Raw genomic sequence first — 19,451 nt, 5'->3', positions numbered from 1 at the left:
ATAAGCATAACTTGAATATTGCACAATTCTTTGGTTTTTTTCTTCTTTGCTATCCCTTCACTTATTAATCTCCCTTTTCTTTTCCGTATCTGAACCTTGGTCTTTACGTAGTAATTCACTGTTTGTTTGCTACTTGTTATCTACTTTAGGTAGGTATTGTGCGTGTATAGATCCGTAAATTCACCAGCATTAGCTTGTCTAATATGACACTTAAAATAAATCATGTATCCAGCCACCCCTGCAGTAGGACATGCGTGCACTTATCAAACCTCATTAGAGTCTGATACATTTACGGATCGCAACCATATCTATGCTTTGCTCTAGCACATTAAAACGTATAGAAATGTACCAAAATCGTAATTTCGCTTTGCGCAATGTTGATCGACCGTCATAATTAATCGGCTCGGACCGTTGACAAGGATAGATAGGTCCTTTACTTTTAAACTTCTTTATACTTCTTATTTTTATTGGTATTGCGCGAGATTAGATACATAATTACTTTTGCGCCACTTCCATCTCATAAATAGTTAGACCCTAGCCAGGCTATGCTTGCCAGCGATATCTTTGCTGCACACGTGGATGGCTGATGCAGTGCCATAATTTTCTAAATACGGCGTCGGATGTTGGGTTCGCTCTTTATAGGAGCTTCTAAATAAACCACGGGTCCCGAAAATAGGGAGACGTCGTGGCCGGTAGCGTGTAAGGGACAGTAGTTGATTTGATCGGACACTGATACGTCTTATCTATAGACCATACGCCAACTCTCCTATACGCTGTACTTGTGTAAGTATGCTATTTTAGGTATTCAATGCTTGCGAATGACCTCTGGGGGCCGAACACGTTGGATCTAAAACCAACGATGGGGTAAAAGTCGAAGTCTTTTTTTATTTGCTTGCCAATGGGTCTAAAATGCGCCTTGGAACTGGTCTATAACTTGTTGACCCATAGTCCTGCGTCTTCCGCCTTCAGCGTCCGCTTGGCCCTGTGCGCCGCTTGTCGCGGCTGTAGATCCGTTTTCACCCTCCAGTCTCCTACGCAACCCTTCGAACTCCTGACTCCTTCCCTGTGTTCGCATCCCCACGACCCAGCCAGGTAATCGCCATCGTATTAGTGATCGTGGTAAAACTTCCATCCTCCATGAGAGGCCCAACATCCATCCAACTAGCGCGCCGAGGAGAGATCCAGGCCACTGAAAGAGAGCTAGTTGAAATGCAAGGAGGTATCGATATGACTTGTCAGAGAACGTAATGCCTTGTGTCTGATCGTCTGTCGAAGTAGATGTTGATGTTGATGTTGCTATCTTATATTTATATATCGGCGGGATCATAGCGTGGTACTGGGCTAAGACCGCAAAGATTATAGGTGTAGGCCCGGCAGGAAGGTAGTTGAAGAGCCCCAGCGTAAGTGGCCTTAGAAAGAGAGCCAAAACTGCGGGGACCAACCAGCTCGTGAATAACGATGTGACGAAAATGAATGTCTATAGTATACCCGTCGTTAGCTAGGTAGATACACCAATACGGTAATAAGGAATTGCTCTTACAGCAAATTTCCTGGACCCCCACATCCTCTCAACTGCTCTCATGTTGTATAGGGTCATGGCAGCAAATAGTACCTCGGTCGAATTGGTGTAGCAGAGCTGATAAATGAGAGCCCTCCATATCTGGTGAAACTGCCAAAGGTGCAAGTCGACTAGGATATAGAAGTAGTGCTTGATATCAAGTAGGCTGGCGCCTATTGATATCCCAATAAGTCCGTAGACAAGACTGCGCGTCACCGGCGCATTCGTAAAGGACATGATGTCAACTCGAGGTCCCGCGACAGCTACCGGCGCATCGTAGATCTACCGTTAATGGGTTAATACAGATAGCACTTAGGTAGCTTGAATCGATGGTATTGATCCTGTTGTACACGATCCAAATTAGGTATTGTATATGTATAAGTATAAGCACGTAGATACAGAAAACGATGTCATTGAACTATTAACTTCTTTCTCAGACTAGGGATCGCCCGGCAAGAATTGGACATGTGTACTATAGATAGGTACCTGCGTATCTTAAATAATCCTAGTCGGACATCTTTAACTTTAAGTCATGGCCAAGTGTCTTGATGACGGCTATTACGTTTTGTTACATATATCCGTCTACCCGACACTACCGACACTATGAGGTAAATGACAGGGTCTGGGATGGCAGTACTGGGCAGCTGAAATTCAATTCCATCTAAGCTTATCGATAAGCTTCGTAGCTCTTGCTAAGCCTCAACGTTGTCAATCATACGAACATTCCACCTAGCATTTACGACTTCAATTCATAACGGCTAATAGCCACCATTGTCGTCATCACCCTACAATGCAAAATATATAACTTTCCTTGAATCATTTTTTACGTTTGTTTTTTCCCCTCTTAAGCTAGTCAACCCTGTTTTCACTATCAATTCAACCATGTCCGACCTGTACCTCTCGCATGTTAGGAACTGGATTCTGAAGTCTCCGCCGGCAGAATGGGTTATTAAAAGTGGCCGAGAGCTGCTTATAGGTACTCTGAAGCAAGGTCCGATACCACAGCATGTCGCTTTCGAGATGGACGGAAATAGGCGCTTCGCCAAGAATCACAAGATCGAAACTATAGAAGGCCATCACCTAGGATTTGAGGCCCTGGCGAGGGTGCTCGAGATTTGCTACAAGTGTGGCGTCAAGGTGGTTACCGTATATGCATTCAGTATCGAAAACTTCAATCGACCCAGGCACGAGGTTAGTGGCCTGATGGCAATGGCCAAAGTTAAGCTGGAACAACTTGTTCAACACGGCGAGCTTCTCGACCGGTATGGTGCTGGTATCCGGGTATTAGGAGAGCGTGATTTAATCCCGGACGATGTGTTGCCCTACGTCGACCGAGCCATCGAGATGACAAAACATAATAAAGAGTGAGTAGTTTCCCACGGATATACTTGGGGAGGCTGTTGCTAACGATATATACTAGTGCCGTGCTCAACATATGTTTCCCTTACACCTCAAGGGCTGAAATGACCAGTGCGATAAAAGCTACGGTGGATGAATATACAACATCACCTCGATCAACGAACACACCATTCTCACAGTCGCGAATCACACAAAAGATAAGATCCAACAAGTCGAAAAGGTCGGACTCTTCTTCCCCTATGGACTCTTCCCTAGATGAAAATGGCGTATCGGACGTTGATGATTCTATGTCTTCGACTACCGCATTAGATCCGGATTCGCCTCCTCTACAGTCAACACCAGTGAAGCCTACCAGGTTCAAGAACCCGGAAAGTATCACAACTGAGACTATCAATAGCCACACGTATACTGCCGAGTGCCCACCCTTGGATATGTTCATCCGTACTAGTGGTGTTACGAGATTGAGCGATTTCATGTTATGGCAATGCCATGAGAATACCCAGATATTCTTTCTGAAGTGTCTGTGGCCTGAGTTCGATTTATGGCACTTTATTCCCATCCTTTTAGAATGGCAATGGCGACAAAAGAAGCTAACGGAGAAGGAGGGATCGCGGAAATGAGTAGACGAACGATGCAGCATACCCTTTGTATTGGCGTTGAGGCGTACTCGTTTGAGATTATCTTGGTAGAACCGGCGATGTACACTTGTCAGCGGTTGAATTGTGGTGACGTAGGATAAATAATGTACTATAGAAAATGGTCTTGTCACGCAATGATTGTAAATATTGTTTAAAGTATGCCTAGGTAACTATATACTATTATACTATTATAACTAGACTGGCACCATACTTAACACTACACAATGGCGAAGACTAACTAGGTAATCGATTCTTTACTTTTAACTTTTATTTTCATTTTTATTTTATTCTATATCGAGTTTTAGTTTACAGATCCTGTAAATATACATGTGCTGTCATACCAGCTCTGTTTAGCAAAAGCTTATATGAACGCGCATCATGTATTTGCACGGCAAAACGCGGGTTAGGTAACATGTTCGCGAACGTATGTACCGAGGCTCGTAAGGACTGCAGACGAAGAGCGGAGCCTAAGTCTTGGCTGTTGAAGTCATTGTTTTTCTTATCTTATCAACCAGTATGCGGATTAATTATCGGATCAACGGTCGCTTGTTTTCTGTGGTGTCTGGTCACAGTTACCCCAATCAAGCCAATCGAAATGCCGCTTCCGTGTGTAGTACAGGCATGTACAAGCCCACATTACCAGAAGGTTGCCCGCCGATAGAAACCCGCGCGCAAATGGGGGACTTAGCAACTGGGCTCAGCAGTGCAGAGTGCTAAGTGCTACTTTCTGGGCCGACTCAATTAATAAATCTCATCCATCCGGTTGTCCACCTCATCTTCGCAGTTTTGCGCCTCCCCCCTTCTATGAAGCTCTACTCGTATTCCCATTCATACTACTTCATACTACTTCTACTAGTATCATTCTATTTTTATACTCAAAATGACATAAACTTCATTTACTGAAGCTTGTCAACTTAGTTCCTTCGCAAAGTCTCCGAACCTCTCGAACAAGAAATCTACTTCCCGTTTTCTCGCGTCTCCCATCTCGACTAGACCTACTATTTAAACCCGCCCGAGAAACCAAGATGAAGACCGCGAAGCTACCTCAAGCGGACGCTGGTCCCTCCTCAAATAGAAGAGCTCAACCTGTTCGCCAAACCCGAGCAAATCCCCCGCGAACGTCGTCTGGTACAGCCCGCACTTTCGCTGGTAGAGACTCGCTTGGAGGCGGCCATAGTCACGATCAACCTATCGAGGTTTTCCCCGCAATTACATACTTCACCGATTCTATAACGTCGCTCCCTAAAGATCTCGTCCGACATTTCACCCTTTTAAAGGAAGTCGACGCAAAGATATTTGCCCCCGAAGAAACCCTCTTCCAACTTGTCGACGCCGTTCTCAAGTCGAGCCCCTCCGAACCTAGGAACATCAACGATGCATCCGGTAGCATCGCCACCGCCTCGACGCCAATGAGCGCCCAGAATAGCTCAAGCGGGTTCGCTGCGAATGGCAATACTAGATCGATCGACGATAACTATAGCTCTACGGTATTTAACCCGAGTAATCTCCCGCGACGGCAGCTATTTCATCAAACCGCCCTGAAAGTCCAGGAAATGCTAGTGTCCTTAGAAGAGAAAAACCATGTCATATCGACTGCGAACGAGGCGCTATCTAAACAACTAGCTCGGATCAATGACGTCTGGCCGCACCTCGAGGGTGAGTTCAGCGACGAAGCTAAATGGGGTAGCACTACACACTGGGCCTATCCAGAGAACAGGATCAATCGAGCGAATCAAGCTGAGCGATCGCGCCGAGATGGGGCAGCTACTATTACAGCTGCGGCCCAGCAGCTTGCAGAAGAAGCTGCAGCACGAAGTGACGCGAGAAAACAAGCGATCATAGCTAAGAAAGGGCTTAAGAATCAACACCAAGACTCGGATGTAGATGATCACGAGAACAAGCACAAGGGAGAACCGACAAAAAAGGCATCTAACAATAATCACGGCAGTAAGGCTCGAAAGGCCGCCGAAACAGCCGCGCCTGTTGGACTGGGTATTACTTCAGGCACTGTTACGAATACCCCCAACGGGAATCCTCCATCCAAGAGACGAAAGGTTGAAGCAAATAAGCCAACTAATGGGGGGCAGCCGATGGAACGCGCAATGAGCTCTGTCTTCGGCAATGGAACGAAACCCAAAAACTCGAGCCCTAGAGCAACACCTGCACCTGAACCGCCTAAGAAGCGCAAAGCTCTTCCTACCGTAAACGGTACCTCGAAAAAGAGGTGAGCATATCTACTACCTACTTCTCCTACGCTTCGGGTATTTCAGTTTACTAACCTGAAGATTCTCCCCCTAGCAAAACGACTACCGCAGCCGCCGTGCTTTCTCCTTCCATCGCAGCCTCTCCAATCCAACCAAACTTCGATCCCAAAGCCGCCGCCCGCGGTTCACCTGCGCCTTCCACAACCTCAGCGCGCCCCGCATCGTCTCGAGCGAGACAAAACTCCATACAGTCCACTGTAGAAAATGGTCGGCAGCGACCTGCCTCATCTGCCTCAAACAGGCCGAATGGCGTTGCGGCTACAACTCCAGAGCTTACGGCGGCGCATAACGGCGTTCGTCCCCCGGCTGATACTAAACAAAATAAAGAAACCGTAGCAACCGTGAAGGTTGAGGCTACTAGGGAAGAAGCGGTCCTCACCATCGCTAGTACTAGTGCCGCCACTACAAGTAACAAGGCCATACCCAAAGGCGACGATGCGGAACCGAAAGGGGATGCTACACAAGCCCCATTAACAGCATCCACACCTATTGTCACCACCAAGAGCGGACGAGCTAGTAAGCCGTCAACGCCAGCATTAGGATCATTCCCAGACCCGCCACCACGATCTCGGTCATCACGAAATGCGTCGACTACCAACGGGAAGAGGAGCCATAAGAAAGGCGCAGCCCAGCAACTCGCAGCTCGGCTCGCGAATGCAGATGCGAACGGCAGTATACAGGGCGACGACGACGCTGACGTTGATGCTGACGAGCCACTGTACTGTTATTGCAATGGAGTCAGCTATGGTGAGATGGTCGCATGCGATGCCGATGATTGTGAACGAGAATGGTTCCATCTCGATTGCGTTGGCCTAAAAGCAGCCCCACCATCGAATAGTAAGTTTGTCAAATGTCCCCGGGATCAGGGGTGGATCAGCTAATAGTTCTCGTAGTGAAATGGTATTGCGATAATTGCAAAGATCGTATGAGAGCCGGGAAGAAAGTAAATGGCAGATGATTTGCTCCTTTGCTGCGTGTTTGCTTCAATAGGTATACCAAGCGTCTACTTAGAAATCATGGAGTTCACGGTGTTCATTGAGCCATACGATAGTCGGCATTTAACAGGGCATTTTGGGGTTGGGGATGCAATAAGACCTCACGTACATTGGCGTCTCGGAACTTGAAACCTCTGGGAGGGGTACCTAAAGCGCCTAGGTACATAATCATTGCTTTGGGGGACTACTTACTACATAGGTAAAGGCTTGATATGGTGCTGATGAGTTGCTCCTAGCCCGGAGTATGTTTTGGGGAAATTTATCACGCCAATGGAAACGTGGGTTAGATAGATATTGGCGTTTCTGTACATTGTTCAGACTCCTAGAGAGTTGTTAAGCTGGGAACATATATTGATATTATTGTGAGCTCTACATGTATGCTCTACATGTATGTAAAGTATCGGTAAAACTCCTGAGCAAATCAGATCTACTCGAAAATATCTTACCACCTCCGAATTATATCCAAAATAAAATACTACCTTAGGTACTTCTATGCATGGTATATATTTACATACCTAATACTTATTTCCCTATCTACTTCGATGTACCTTTTACCTACTTACGCTTACCAGGAATAAGTTTAGGTAGGTTTAGGTAACATTTCGTGCCGGTAGCTTTTCCTTAGAAACCGGAATATGAGCCGCAATGTTAGACATGGAGTAGACGATATGCGAAGTGATTGGCCGTCCGGAATTTACCAACAAGACGTGAGGCTATTTCCCCGCAAACAACTATGCATACTATGCATACTATGCATCATCTAGCTAAGTGCTGCAGGTCCAGCACATATCAACGGCTTAGCTAGATCGGCACACCCGGTCTCTGCAGGCAAGGGGTAAGCATCAAACGTTGCATGGTAAAGGAGGCTAATACCTAATAATAACACCTACCGAGGACTTTGAAAATTGCATGTTTATTCCTAGAGCGTTTGATTTGTCTTGAATGACTCTTTTCGTTTCTTTTCTTTGGCCACGTGAACTCGGTTGCACATGTCCCAACAGAAACTAGTTGCGCTTAAGGAACCAAGTCCACGATATATGTACCATCGGGTTGAGTCGGCTAAGACCGAAACTAAAGGCGGTCAAAGACTCCGTAAAAGGGTGATGTTCTAATACTATATCCTCCTCTCCTTATTTTCAACTGGAATGCTCAAAACGGATCGTCATGATTATTAAACAGCCTTGGGTAATAACTAAAGGGAGTAAGAAACGAAAGCATCTGATTATGTATGTAGGAAGCACAAGACCAAAGTCACTCGTCATATCCTAAGATGACGACAAAGCACTTCCAATATGTATGTACCTAGATGTAGTAAGACGATGTAATTTCAGCTCTGCGATATCGCAGCTATATGGAGCCCGGATCAAGCATTGCGAATGAAGTCTCCAAGTGGGAAACAAGCAGATCATACTCATACGGTAGTATTTCATCAGCCGCCACCATTCTCAAATACTACCTACCTCGAAAATATCATGGAGGGGGAGGGACTCACTTTAGTATACAAGATAAATCTGTGTTCCATTAGAGGTTAAGTACAAGTAAGGCAAGTACATGCAGTATTGTGATAGACGTACGTTATGTACATCTAGCAGGTATAGGAAGTACCGCGTAAATTGTATAATCGAATCCGGGGAAAGGAGAAGGAACGTCTTAACGCCAATTAGCCAATAATATTAACGACGGTCCACGCAACGTCGTAGCAACTACATACATACGCAGCCCACGGACGGGGCCACGGAACTAAACTTTCGCTAGACTCGGCTAGCTTTGAATTTTTAACTAGTCGGTCCCCATAACAGAGTGAGGAAAGCCAACCTTCGTTCCGGAAGCTCCAGAAAAAACTTGACCTCCCCTTCTGCTAGTTTCCCCAGAGTTTAAAAAAATAAAATTCCACATCGCGATGACGATATTGCCCCGTGGGCCGTAACAATAGGCCTAGGTCGTCTGACATTCTCATTACCAAATAAGTATCTAAGCGGAGCTCATGGCCAAGGCGCTTTCGGATTTCGCACCATTTGCCGCCAGTCTCGAAGGCAACAAGCGTTGGTGGGTTTGGCTCATGTGACAAAGAAGAATCCATCTCTATGCCATTCTTTTATTTCTATTACCCAATCTATGGTAAACGGAATCATGGGAGGTTTTCTCGTACCATTTCTGGCCACTTGCGGACCCTTCGTTCGCGAGCTGTTGCTACTAGGTACATCCCCTAATAAATTAGACGGTGAAGGACAAGCAAGACCCAGACTCTTATTAGACGGTTCAGGCTGGTATTTTTTAATTTTTTTTATATACTATTGATATTGGCAGGCCAGGGAAGAAACAGACTGGAAAAACAGCCCATACAGGTGCAACCTGGTAGCTTCCTCCTTGGTGTTTCTCATACTCCATACTTACGTATGAAGAACTGATAAACCTCCCCCCTTTAGCTTTTTTCTCCGGGCCTCCAAACACCGACGACGACAACGCCCCGTTTCTTTACGTAGCCCGGTAAACGAGGGGGATCCAGCAGGAACAATTCGCGTGCCGCAGGTTCATTTAATAACTAACCTAACCGTACATATTTACCATACTTATAAGTGATTCCGGCGGCAAACCCATCTCATCAATCCTTCCCCGCATTGCGCCAACGAAACCTGTTACCTAAGAAATCGGCGTTTTGACTAACAGAAAAGCCCATCCGGGTTACCTGGGCCTACTTTGCATCCTCTGGTGTCTTTGAAACCTGGAGCCCTGGCCGGTTCCCTTGGAGGACGGTTAGCATCTGTGCCGTGTCATACCGGGAAGGAAGAGGAAGAAGAAAAAGAAAAAAGTGACATTGCGCTATTGATACCACATCTTGCATCGCTCGCCTGCGCAACTGCAACCCTGGCTCATCTTCCGATAATGGATCGAACAATCACCTCCTCTCCTGTTGGACGACACCCAAGCCAGAGGCATATTTCCAGCAAACTTAGTCAAAGCCCTACTTCTAGCCTACGTGACACTATGGATCCTCTCGAAATCACAACTCCGCCGGACAAATCTCTTCGGTCCTCTTTCTCTTCCGTCCGGGAGGCCGACTCAGACTTAGCTCAGAACTTTACCTCCACCAAGATATCGTCTTATTCTAAGTTAGCAGAAGAAGCTGAAGAAGCTGTCGACGACTTGCCCTCGCCCCCGGAAATGGCCACGCAGACCCAGTTCATTCCTCCCGTGACTCAACCGGATAGTAGGCTGCACGGCTGTTGGTTCCCAGCTGTCGCCGCCGAGGGCTTCCAAGGCTGGAAGCAGATAGGTGTGAGGGGGAGGCAGGCCAGCAAGAGTTATGGGGATTTGCAAGCTTTGAAGATCGTGTGGTCTCCGGCGCCTCCAATTAAGAAGAAGGACCCTGAGAAGCCCTCTCCAGGACAGTCCACTATCGAGAAGTTGCCCGCGGAGATACTTGGTAAGTCGAAAAGAACGTCGCCATGATAACTGGAATAAGCACCTTACAAGTTAATTTGAAAAATAGGTCAGATCATTGATCATCTTGTCCTCGATGTCCCACCCAATGGGGTTTCCGCTCGAAACGTGGATCTCATGTCCTTGTTGCTGACGTCGAAAACGCTGCACTCTGCAACGTTGAATGCGCTCTACAAGAACATTACCATCCCGCACTCGAGAATTTTCCGAAAGTTCTTGTCCCACATCGCACAGAACAAAGAACTGGGGACTATTGTGCGACGGCTAGACTTCAGCCACTTTAACCCCACCACGCTCTTTGCGACGGCAAGCGAGCGAGCTACTACTCGCAACTTAACACCCGAGACTCTGATGCAATGCTTAGAGCTAACTCCTTTCCTTCGTGAATTCTTAGCGCAGGAGTATATCGAAGACGAGATCGACGCCAACGTCTTGCGGAAGGTATTTTTCGGGCTCGAGAGGTTACAGGGTATCGACTTCTGCGGCTGTTCGTCGACTCACTTCAAGAACGCCTTCCAGTCGATTCTCCTGTCGGATTGGCCGGAAGCGCTTTCGATTTCTCGGCTGTCTCTGCACAAATGCATTACTTTGCCTTCGTCCGTGTTTGAGACGTTGCTCCCTCGACTAGGGAACTTGACTCATCTGGACCTCGCAGGGACTCGGGTTACGAACGAGGCGCTCCTGTCAATCCCTCATAATGCCAAGATCACGCACCTAAACTTGTCTAAATGCAAGCTGCTAACGGCAGACGTTATCATCAACTTTATTGCAAACCACCCCGCAGTTAAAGAATTAGTGGTTTTGAGTCTTGGGGTAGATGCACGGAGCCACCAGCTTCTGGATGAGGATGATCTGAGCAAGCTGATACCAGTTCTTCCCCAGAGCTTACGTTCGCTAAGCTTGAAGGGTAGCAAAATGGCCGCGTCGCACATTGATTTACTCCGTCCATTAACAAAACACCTAGAAGAGCTTGCGTTGGGTCGGAGGTTGAAGATCACCGATATTGATCGTCTCTTTGTGCCCGACGAGAGCAATGATGATAACATAGATGAAGAGCTGGAATGGATTCCGCACTCGCTAAAATACTTGGATCTCTCTGACTATACGGCAACAGAACTCGACCTCATTACCATGTTCGGTCGAAATACGTCAATTATGAAGAAATACTCGGCGCCATTGGAGGTGATTGAGGTTACGGATGATTTATACGCCCGATTAGCAAAGTCACCGGTTGTAAAACAGCTTGGATGGACGGTCACGGAGAATGGCAGCCGGGCTTGGCTTGTCCGCGTCCACAGCCCCGAGGACGGACCTAGGGACTCCGGACTTCGATTTTGGAAGATGGGCGCCTCATTTTGGGGTATGCGCAAGATACCCATCGCTTGCGCCGAAGTTGGCGGCATGTACGGCTCATACATGTTCAAGCGAAAGCTATAACGGATAACGCGCGCGACGACCTCCCACTCTCGCCTCTACTCTTCTCTTCTCTTTTCTCAACCCGTATTTCTTGTGACTACACTTATAGGATGGGCGGAGCTTAGACTTGCCGAGTATTTGATTAGATTATTAGCATAGCGACATGGTGCATCGGTTGGATTGACGATTCCCGAACGAGCTACGATACGAAAAGTTGGTCGTTATTACATGCTTTCTATGGGATAAGGATGGCGGAAAGGCGATTAGTGCATAGTAATCATAGCGTGTTAGCGTTTTGTATGCTATATTCCTTACTACTACTATTTTAATATATTATAATTGGATTCTTAATGAGAGTATTGGTCTGTTGAGATGGTTGGAAGTGAAGAGATAGTAGAACCTTTTTAAGATATTTATGTAACTATGGAGGTTTGCTGACTAACATCGTATATGGACTCTACCTGCAAAAATCCCAAGTAGCTGCCACTTAATAGTCAAGTTGCTTTTTAAATGCATACCTCAAGGTTACACCCTGATTAAAACGATACCTCTCACATTATTTCTGAAATATTGGACCAGTGAGGCTCAATCGCTCAAATCGACCCTCATCTAATACGCGCAATACAAAACTCGGAAATAAGAAAGGAAATCTAATCACGATGTATGCGCTCACTTTAACAGCGGAATTAAACGGGTATGCAATTTGGAAACGAATCTACTATTTCCCATTCGGCTGATAAGGAGGACTATATATACAGGGTTACCAACCTCCGACCCAAGGACACTGCCGAAAGCCCGTTCTGGTATACCTTCACGGTCCAGTGCACCTCGTGTCGGGAGACACATGGGAAACCGGTTGCGGTCAGCAGATTTGTGAGGATATTAACATACGTCCTATGTATATAGGATATAGGGAACTACTCGTTACTAATTTTACTTGCAGGAGACCAACGAGTTAAGTGGAAGTAGGGGAGAGGCGAACTTCGTATGGAAGTGCAAGAATTGCAAGGTTGGTCCGCGGAACAACAACGACGACAACTCGCTACTTTCATGACGGGGGCGCATGTTTTCTAATTATGCGATATTTAGAGAGAGTCCTCTTGCTCGATTAAGACGGCGCCTAAGCCCTACGCGCAAGGCGAGCCGCCTAAGCAGCAGTCTATTATCGAGTTCGACTGTCGGGGCTTGGAGTTTACGGATTTCACTCCCGAGGTAAGCAGAATAGATTCATGTAGCTCTGATCGGCCTTTTGTTCCCACTTTTGGCTAATTTTTCTAAAAATCGGCGTAGGGAGAATGGCTGGTAGATGGCATCGAGTCGAATACTAAGTTCGAGGGGGTGGAGCTACAGGATGGCGAGTGGTATGAGTATGATGAGAAGGCCGGAGATGAAGTTAGTATTAAGGATTTGAAGTGGGAGATTAAGAGGGCTTGAGGGGGGTTGTTCTAGATATGTAAGTAGGTTGAGTCTCAGAAACCTATATGAATCAATTTTAGTGAAGACATGGCATAGTGATAGTCACACTACCCAATGCGTCCCAGCTCCTTGATATGAAGTTTACCGTCGACCATTCACAAGGGAGATATATGCAATTCCAACTCTTACATATGTAGGTACCTATGTTGTACGTAAGTCGTTCCAAAATCCATTTACCTTTATCTTATCATCTTTCAAGCTCAAGTGCGGGGCAGAAATACTGCATACCCCGATATATACACGAATCCACCTTTAGTTACAAACACCCCCATTAATCAATTAAGCTAGAGTTTAAGCATTAAACAAAGCTCAAAAATTCCATGTACACTACTACAACAGCCTTCAAGCTTCCCGCGAGTTTACACGCGCTCCAAACACATCTATCTACAACCACCCATCCGCCACGAACCTCACAATCCCTTCCGCCATGAGTGTAAGCCGCCCCCTAAGCTCCCACATACCATACCTCCCCCATCTCTCTATATAATAACTAACACAAAAACTCCATACATAGTTCGTACCCGTTAACCCGCGGCCCATGCTGCAAGACCTGTACGTTTCCTCCTTTCCTCCCTCCCCTCCTCCCGAGCAGCAGTACAACTCTCGACAAGAGCCAATCGCGTGAGCGCCGGGCTATGCTAGGCTACGCTAACACCGCAGGCAGCGTCAACAAGGACATCGTCGTGCGCCTGAAGTGGGGCGAAACCGAGTACCACGGGCGCCTCGTCAGCTCCGACAGCTACATGAACATCCAGCTGACCAACGCCCAAGAGTTCATCGACCAGAAGTTCACCAGCGACTTGGGCCAAATCTTGATCCGGTGCGTGCCCTTTTTTCCTTTCCCTTCCCTTCCCTTCCTCGCAGCCAGCCTCGGAAATCCGGGGGAAATAGACCGTGCACTGGGCTAACATGTACCAGATGTAACAACGTGCTATGGATCAAGGCCGCCGACCAAGGCGACAGCGGCGACGTCAAGATGGGCGGATAGACGAGACTTGGGGGGAACGGTCGGATGAAAGGCGGCAGATATATACCCCGGTTGAAGTACAGCACGGTACCAGTACCTTGGGAGAAGCAGGCCAAATAAAGATGCACCAGGCACATCTCGACAGCAGGAGATAATGCCTAATATACACGGGCAGTCTGGCTGCTTGGCCGGGAATACAAAACAAACATAAAGGAAAGGGTTTTACGTCTGGTCATGCTAGTCTTTTTTTTCATTCATCGCGAAGGCGCAGAGCCCATTCAACTCGCTAACTTTAGTGATCCTAATCCTTGGGTAGAGCTTGGTAGAGCCTCATAAGAAAAGAGGTACCTCAAAAAACAACAGCTTTTCCCCAATGTGTTTCCTACCGCTTCGGCTGTCTCGCTTTGTAGAGCAATTATTTCCCTAGCGTCTTATCCTGTAACCAGTTGACATCCTACCGCCCTTTCTATGTATAAGAGAATCACAAGAGACAGGCCACTTTGCGGCTGCTGCACATATCCGAACCCCCAACCTTGACCCGCTGGGATGGCCCAACCCACATGAACGCCTCGACTATCCATTCGTACCATACTTTTGCGTCGTCAGTCTGTCGCCACATGCTGACTTCCAACTCAGTATCCGGCGGGAAATAGAGTGGTTGCTAAGAACTATTAGTAAGTATATCCGTATAGGAGGTTGGTAAATAGATGTACCTTAAGCGGGAAGAAGATCGGAAACCAAGAGATCATGTCCTTGCTCTTCCGATCGATCATATCCGGCAACGTGCTCAGCTCGATCTTTTCTGGAGCCACCTCCCCGTGCTCCCGCCCTTCTTCGCCTGCCCCATCAGCAGCTCCACTAGGCGTGTACAGAACCGACTCGAAGTAACCCGCGAGTCCGTGTACGACGCCGCGGGTACGGCACACGAAAGTGAGGTGGCAATGTCGCGTGTTGTGGTCGTTGGCGCCGACCGCGCCGGCCATGCTACCCCCACCACCTCCTGCTACGCCACCCGCTCGCCGGGCCTCCATTGCGTCCATCGTTGCCTGCGGCAGTGGATGCGCAAACTCCCATGCTTGCTGGAACCGCGGTCGATCAGGTACCCGCTCCGCGACAAAGTCTAACGCGAACAGTCGTACCACCCACGGCGTGTCGAAGGCATCGCTCGATGGGGACGAGGCAGCCCGCTGCTTGATGTCTGCATGGATACGAGGCGTCGAGATGGGGCTTACATGCGCCGTGTACGATGCCGGAATCGAAATACCGACTTGCGGTGCCAGCACGTGTTGAATGCCGTCCAGACACTCGGGGCTCAGCTCGTTGTCACCGAACGAGCCTAGGAGCTCAGATACCAATATGTCGACTTTGCCGTAAACGGGGCCGGTAGAAGAAGACGGATCGGAGAGTAGTGGTCCTTTCCACGCACGCATGTCCGTCTTGACGACGGTGACACGACCATCCCATTCCTGCTGGTTTTGCCGTAGTAGGTATACGTAGGCGTTAGGGTTCTTCTCAACAGCCCAGACGCGCACAGGAACGCCAGTAGATTGGCTAGCTCTCAGAGCACGGGTGACAAGCGGTCCACGACCAGACCCGGCAACAGCTATAACGACCTCACCGCCAGGAGAAGATGTGGGCTTGCCCTCCGCGGCCCAGTCCCTAAGTGCGGCTGCGATTGCCATCTCGTATTGGAAATACTTGACCGGGTCGCCCTCAAAGACTTCGTACGTGACGGACTCGAGGTTATCCGAGAGCGGTTGCAATGGCGACTGTAGCCAATCCTGGAAGTTGGTCAGGGTATTTTGCTCCAGGTCACTAAGGGACTCCTGCTGCCTCTCGAGGTGTCGGAGATAGGCGGAGTAGGCGTTCTGCCCTTGGGACTTGATTTTTTCACTGGCACTTGCAGTTCGTTGTGCGGCGGCCTCGGTGAGAGTCGGGAATTCAGCTGACGTTATCTCTTTAGGATGAGGGTCTGCTTGCAATTCTGGACCGACGTCGCAGAGGAGAAAGTAGGGGGCATTTTTTAAGCGCATGTAAGTGAAAATCATGTCCTGGTGGTAGCGGCTTAGGGAAGGATGGCCGGCCTTGTTCGTCTGGAATGTCTGGGGACTGAATGTCAAGTATTGAAGGGGCTCGGAGAACCACCTCGTCTGGAGTTGCTTCTCTGGAAGGACCCGCGGAATTTTGAGCGCTTCATATTCCTCCAGTCAGCACCATTCTACTTATAATGATCCCGTGATAAGGAGTAGATGGTATTATTTAACATAGAAAGTAGCTCAAGGTGTACTTACCAACGAAGAGTCTAGTATCATACTCGCAAACGGAACGGATGACATGCCAAGAATCCCAGGAACTGAAGAGGTCTATTTCCTGTCTAGCAACAGATGTCTGGTCTGCATTGCTATCTAGCACAGACAGAAGCGGCACTCTCTCTTCCAGACTTGGCTCGCGATACATAGGAATATGGATGATGATGCTGACTCGAGTACCGATGGAAAATGCTTCGTGGATAGCTCGAGCATACTGCGCAATACCTTGGCCGTTACCTGTTCTGACCGAGTCTTCTCTGGGTCCAGGGATTATAATGCTCCTCGCCCCGCAGAAATTAGCATAAGAAACTTCGAGGTTTAGTACCTGCCTCGAAATGCTAGAGATAACATGGTTGGGAGAGCACAAGTCTATCCAAGGACTAGAATAGGCGACAAGCCCGCTCGTATAGGTTCCCGGAAAGAGGGTAGTATCCTCGGTGGTCAATGGAGGTACTACGGGATCGAGAATAGAGCCGGCTTTCCCATTGTATCTGGCATCTGATAGACTGGCTTTGACCAACTCCACGACGCGCTGATGAAAATTCTCATTTGTAATCGGGGTTGTGACGAAGCTGAACTGTAAATATATAAGCCTTGTTGTATATTTACATATATTCTAAATACTGGTTACTTACACCAGCATTCAGCACTTGGCCATATTGTAAATCGGTCAAGGTCTCCAATCTCGTCGAGTCATGCTGGCCAATGTAAAATGTTGGGCGGATCTCGTTGTAGTCGTCAGACTCCTGATCCATATGGTCCATATATTCTTGCGACATGCTGAAATAACTCTATTCGCCTATATCCTTTTGCTATATCCTTTCGGCGTGCTGAGCCGCTGAGAGACCCCTGTCAATACGCAGATACTTTGGGGAAGTACTAATCGCAGTCTGCTGGCAGCACCTTAAGGTAAAGCGGGAGGGTTTTAATGATGTATGAATATTTGAACTGTGTCAAGAATCCATCACCACATAAGGGAACAGAGATTCAGGATGATTGGGAAATATAAACCTGTTGGGAAGGCTCGCTTTTACCTAAAGGAAATACCTAAAGGAAAAATGCATCCCAATATACATATTTCTAGTGTGTGGTATGATTGGTGTATCAAACGGATTCGGTCTACTTAAATTATGTACAAAAGGAAAAAAAAAAAAAGGTGATAATATTTAGGAAGGTACAATTGCATTCATTGGCCCGGTGGCAGGTTAGCCCCGATGTATCATAGTAATGCCTAAACTACGTTGGGTAGCTTAAGTTTAACGATATGTCAAAATGACAGTGTTATCAAGTGCTATATGCATGATATATAAGACAGCTTCTTGGATTAAGTGTAAGTTTATGAAGTTTCTGTAAATCTACTTGGGTATGGTTACTCCTTCGCTGAGCTGTTTGATATTTGATAATATGATTAAAGACGCTTGGGTGCATATCGGAAATGGGGAATGAATGGGTATAAGCATTGCAGAAGTTAAGATTCCTTATCGATCATGTGATTAAGCCCTCTATGTAGATCAGATACATTAGTACACCATCTATCTATCTATCGCAATGTACCCGCTACACGTCTACCCGCACTTAAGCACTTAGACGCGCCCAGAATTCACCCCACCTTCTAAAGCTCTTAATAATTACGACTGCCCCCCTTAGTAAGTTGCTCTTCGTCTAAGGAGCAAATACTTCTAATTTCCTACAAAATGAATAGGCGCATGGTTCGTTTCTCTACATTCCTAAACCACTAGACTCCCGACATACTAACCGTCGGATTTCCTACGTTAGCTTACTAAAGAGGATGAAGCGGCCGGCGATGAGGTCGAGGTGCGCCGCGAGGACCAGGACAAGATCAACAAGTTCAGTCGTCTACATCAACGTGAATTAATCCTGGAGGAAGAGCTGAAGGCCAAGAATGTATGGGAAATGAACCACTTGACCGGATGAGTACGGCGCATGTACTGACGGAGAGCATTGCATCGTATAGAAGGAGAAGGAAGAACTCGACGATGTCTCCACTGAACTCGAGCTTGCAGACGAAGACGACACGGTGCCGTAAGGATCCCCGGCCCAAGTTTCTACACTCTAGGATATTATATATGAGTTTTGGTGAAATCCAGGTTTAGACGCAACTAACGGTTATCCTGACCATAGTTATAAGATCGGCGATGCTTTCTTCCACCTACCGCTTCCACAGGCACAAGAATTTTTAGCCTCGTCAACTACAAGAGTGGAGGAAGAGGTGTCGGCACTTGAAGACAAGATTGGTGGGCTGAAGGACGAGATGACGCAGCTGAAAGTTGAGCTCTACGCGCGATTTGGGCGTAGTATCAACCTTGAAACATAGGAGTATCGGCTAGCCGTTGCATGAATGAACTGGTACCAAGGTCATATGGTGCCTCAGAGATTTCACTCGGAGGTTGGGTTGTCTTGTTACTCAGGCAAGTCTCACGATGGCCGCATTGTGCCGACCAAGTTCTCGGTGCTGAGTCTCTAGCATGGATAGAGATATGAACTAACTGTCCTCAAGTAAACCTTCACGATGCCTGCTTGCGCAGCTGAATAATAATGGAGACCTAGACAGTAATTATCTGTTACGAGTCTACGTAGATTATACGATCCTAGGTCTCATAAACTCACAGCTTCGCTACATGAAATACAACAAAATCTAGAATCTTAACCTATTATCCTATTACCCTAGGTAAGGTACTTAAGGTATACAAGCCGCTCCAACCATGCTTAAGGGTGAAGTCAATATTTTGTACTTATTAAAATTCGTAAGACTTGGGTAAGCTCTGATTGGGTTAGGTATTTAACTGTATACAGCCACGATGCGAATCCAGCAGTGAGGGAAATAATGTCGTTATTACCACAAAGAACTATCAATCTATAGTAAGGTACATAAAGGAACCCTTTGTATACGACATTTAAGAGTACATACGGTCCTTCGAACGAAAATGTTTAAATTCTTATGCTATCAAGCCAAGGATATATCTTATTCGAGCCAGCCAGTTATCCAAGTCATATCTGAATCCGTCGT

The 19,451-nt window shown here is 47.2% G+C and overlaps 8 protein-coding genes across 8 annotated transcripts; 6 read left to right on the top strand and 2 right to left on the bottom strand.

Moving 5' to 3' along the window:
* Window positions 1–437: 437 nt before the first annotated feature.
* F4817DRAFT_322577 (uncharacterized protein) lies at window positions 438–2,149 on the bottom strand. The gene is made up of 2 exons (XM_049301413.1): window positions 1,541–2,149; window positions 438–1,477 (listed from the first exon to the last, which is right to left on the bottom strand). Exons 1-2 carry the CDS (start codon window positions 1,793–1,795, stop codon window positions 905–907), a joined length of 828 nt encoding a protein of 275 aa, XP_049163955.1. The 5' UTR covers window positions 1,796–2,149; the 3' UTR covers window positions 438–904.
* Window positions 2,150–2,201: 52 nt separating this feature from the next.
* Window positions 2,202–3,754, top strand: F4817DRAFT_322576 (Undecaprenyl diphosphate synthase). Its single transcript, XM_049301412.1, has 2 exons — window positions 2,202–2,922; window positions 2,979–3,754. The coding sequence occupies exons 1-2, from the start codon at window positions 2,441–2,443 to the stop codon at window positions 3,535–3,537; spliced, it is 1,041 nt and encodes a 346-aa protein (XP_049163954.1). The 5' UTR covers window positions 2,202–2,440; the 3' UTR covers window positions 3,538–3,754.
* Window positions 3,755–4,169: 415 nt separating this feature from the next.
* On the top strand, window positions 4,170–7,326 carry F4817DRAFT_322575 (uncharacterized protein). The gene is made up of 3 exons (XM_049301411.1): window positions 4,170–5,779; window positions 5,854–6,656; window positions 6,713–7,326. Exons 1-3 carry the CDS (start codon window positions 4,581–4,583, stop codon window positions 6,775–6,777), a joined length of 2,067 nt encoding a protein of 688 aa, XP_049163953.1. The 5' UTR covers window positions 4,170–4,580; the 3' UTR covers window positions 6,778–7,326.
* Window positions 7,327–9,799: 2,473 nt separating this feature from the next.
* On the top strand, window positions 9,800–11,692 carry F4817DRAFT_355594 (uncharacterized protein; the record flags this gene model as incomplete). The annotated part of the gene is made up of 2 exons (XM_049305677.1): window positions 9,800–10,238; window positions 10,305–11,692. The coding sequence occupies 2 exons, from the start codon at window positions 9,800–9,802 to the stop codon at window positions 11,690–11,692; spliced, it is 1,827 nt and encodes a 608-aa protein (XP_049163952.1).
* A 488-nt stretch (window positions 11,693–12,180) lies between these two features.
* Window positions 12,181–13,480, top strand: F4817DRAFT_322569 (DUF866-domain-containing protein). Its single transcript, XM_049301410.1, has 5 exons — window positions 12,181–12,365; window positions 12,430–12,544; window positions 12,615–12,680; window positions 12,761–12,883; window positions 12,962–13,480. Exons 1-5 carry the CDS (start codon window positions 12,331–12,333, stop codon window positions 13,103–13,105), a joined length of 483 nt encoding a protein of 160 aa, XP_049163951.1. The 5' UTR covers window positions 12,181–12,330; the 3' UTR covers window positions 13,106–13,480.
* A 94-nt stretch (window positions 13,481–13,574) lies between these two features.
* Window positions 13,575–14,135, top strand: F4817DRAFT_311096 (LSM domain-containing protein; the record flags this gene model as incomplete). Its single annotated transcript, XM_049299953.1, has 4 exons — window positions 13,575–13,580; window positions 13,662–13,768; window positions 13,812–13,967; window positions 14,066–14,135. 4 exons carry the CDS (start codon window positions 13,575–13,577, stop codon window positions 14,133–14,135), a joined length of 339 nt encoding a protein of 112 aa, XP_049163950.1.
* Window positions 14,136–14,423: 288 nt separating this feature from the next.
* F4817DRAFT_8223 (Skb1 methyltransferase) lies at window positions 14,424–17,600 on the bottom strand. Its single transcript, XM_049307925.1, has 4 exons — window positions 17,059–17,600; window positions 16,406–17,000; window positions 14,828–16,305; window positions 14,424–14,775 (listed from the first exon to the last, which is right to left on the bottom strand). Exons 1-4 carry the CDS (start codon window positions 17,200–17,202, stop codon window positions 14,596–14,598), a joined length of 2,397 nt encoding a protein of 798 aa, XP_049163949.1. The 5' UTR covers window positions 17,203–17,600; the 3' UTR covers window positions 14,424–14,595.
* Window positions 17,601–17,952: 352 nt separating this feature from the next.
* On the top strand, window positions 17,953–19,449 carry F4817DRAFT_322558 (Prefoldin, subunit 4). Its single transcript, XM_049301409.1, has 4 exons — window positions 17,953–18,132; window positions 18,200–18,328; window positions 18,399–18,466; window positions 18,566–19,449. The coding sequence occupies exons 1-4, from the start codon at window positions 18,118–18,120 to the stop codon at window positions 18,756–18,758; spliced, it is 405 nt and encodes a 134-aa protein (XP_049163948.1). The 5' UTR covers window positions 17,953–18,117; the 3' UTR covers window positions 18,759–19,449.
* Window positions 19,450–19,451: the final 2 nt, after the last annotated feature.

Source organism: Daldinia loculata (assembly GCF_022478755.1).
Source record: "Daldinia loculata strain CBS 113971 unplaced genomic scaffold F4817scaffold_1, whole genome shotgun sequence".
NCBI lineage: Eukaryota > Fungi > Ascomycota > Sordariomycetes > Xylariales > Hypoxylaceae > Daldinia > Daldinia loculata.
Note: the sequence above shows the minus strand (reverse complement) of the source record. Positions and strands in the feature narration are given on the sequence as shown.

What these genes read in the sequence shown, in the direction of transcription:
- F4817DRAFT_8223 (XM_049307925.1), bottom strand. Translation starts at nt 17,202, where the DNA reads ATGTCGCAAGAATATATGGACCATATGGATCAGGAGTCTGACGACTAC. An exon ending in GCCAAGTGCTGAATGCTGGT is followed by an intron (nt 17,001 to 17,058) that starts GTAAGTAACCAG and finishes ATATATTTACAG; the next exon opens with TTCAGCTTCGTCACAACCCC. An exon ending in CGATCTTCTTCCCGCTTAAG is followed by an intron (nt 14,776 to 14,827) that starts GTACATCTATTT and finishes AATAGTTCTTAG; the next exon opens with CAACCACTCTATTTCCCGCC.
- F4817DRAFT_322576 (XM_049301412.1), top strand. Translation starts at nt 2,441, where the DNA reads ATGTCCGACCTGTACCTCTCGCATGTTAGGAACTGGATTCTGAAGTCT. An exon ending in ATGACAAAACATAATAAAGA is followed by an intron (nt 2,923 to 2,978) that starts GTGAGTAGTTTC and finishes GATATATACTAG; the next exon opens with TGCCGTGCTCAACATATGTT.
- F4817DRAFT_322569 (XM_049301410.1), top strand. Translation starts at nt 12,331, where the DNA reads ATGTATGCGCTCACTTTAACAGCGGAATTAAACGG. An exon ending in GGAAGTGCAAGAATTGCAAG is followed by an intron (nt 12,681 to 12,760) that starts GTTGGTCCGCGG and finishes TGCGATATTTAG; the next exon opens with AGAGAGTCCTCTTGCTCGAT. An exon ending in TTACGGATTTCACTCCCGAG is followed by an intron (nt 12,884 to 12,961) that starts GTAAGCAGAATA and finishes AAATCGGCGTAG; the next exon opens with GGAGAATGGCTGGTAGATGG.
- F4817DRAFT_322558 (XM_049301409.1), top strand. An exon ending in AAGAGCTGAAGGCCAAGAAT is followed by an intron (nt 18,329 to 18,398) that starts GTATGGGAAATG and finishes TGCATCGTATAG; the next exon opens with AAGGAGAAGGAAGAACTCGA. An exon ending in GACGAAGACGACACGGTGCC is followed by an intron (nt 18,467 to 18,565) that starts GTAAGGATCCCC and finishes TCCTGACCATAG; the next exon opens with TTATAAGATCGGCGATGCTT.
- F4817DRAFT_322575 (XM_049301411.1), top strand. Translation starts at nt 4,581, where the DNA reads ATGAAGACCGCGAAGCTACCTCAAGCGGACGCTGGTCCCTCCTCAAAT. An exon ending in AACGGTACCTCGAAAAAGAG is followed by an intron (nt 5,780 to 5,853) that starts GTGAGCATATCT and finishes TTCTCCCCCTAG; the next exon opens with CAAAACGACTACCGCAGCCG. An exon ending in AGCAGCCCCACCATCGAATA is followed by an intron (nt 6,657 to 6,712) that starts GTAAGTTTGTCA and finishes TAGTTCTCGTAG; the next exon opens with TGAAATGGTATTGCGATAAT.
- F4817DRAFT_322577 (XM_049301413.1), bottom strand. Translation starts at nt 1,795, where the DNA reads ATGTCCTTTACGAATGCGCCGGTGACGCGCAGTCTTGTCTACGGACTT. An exon ending in GGGGGTCCAGGAAATTTGCT is followed by an intron (nt 1,478 to 1,540) that starts GTAAGAGCAATT and finishes GGTATACTATAG; the next exon opens with ACATTCATTTTCGTCACATC.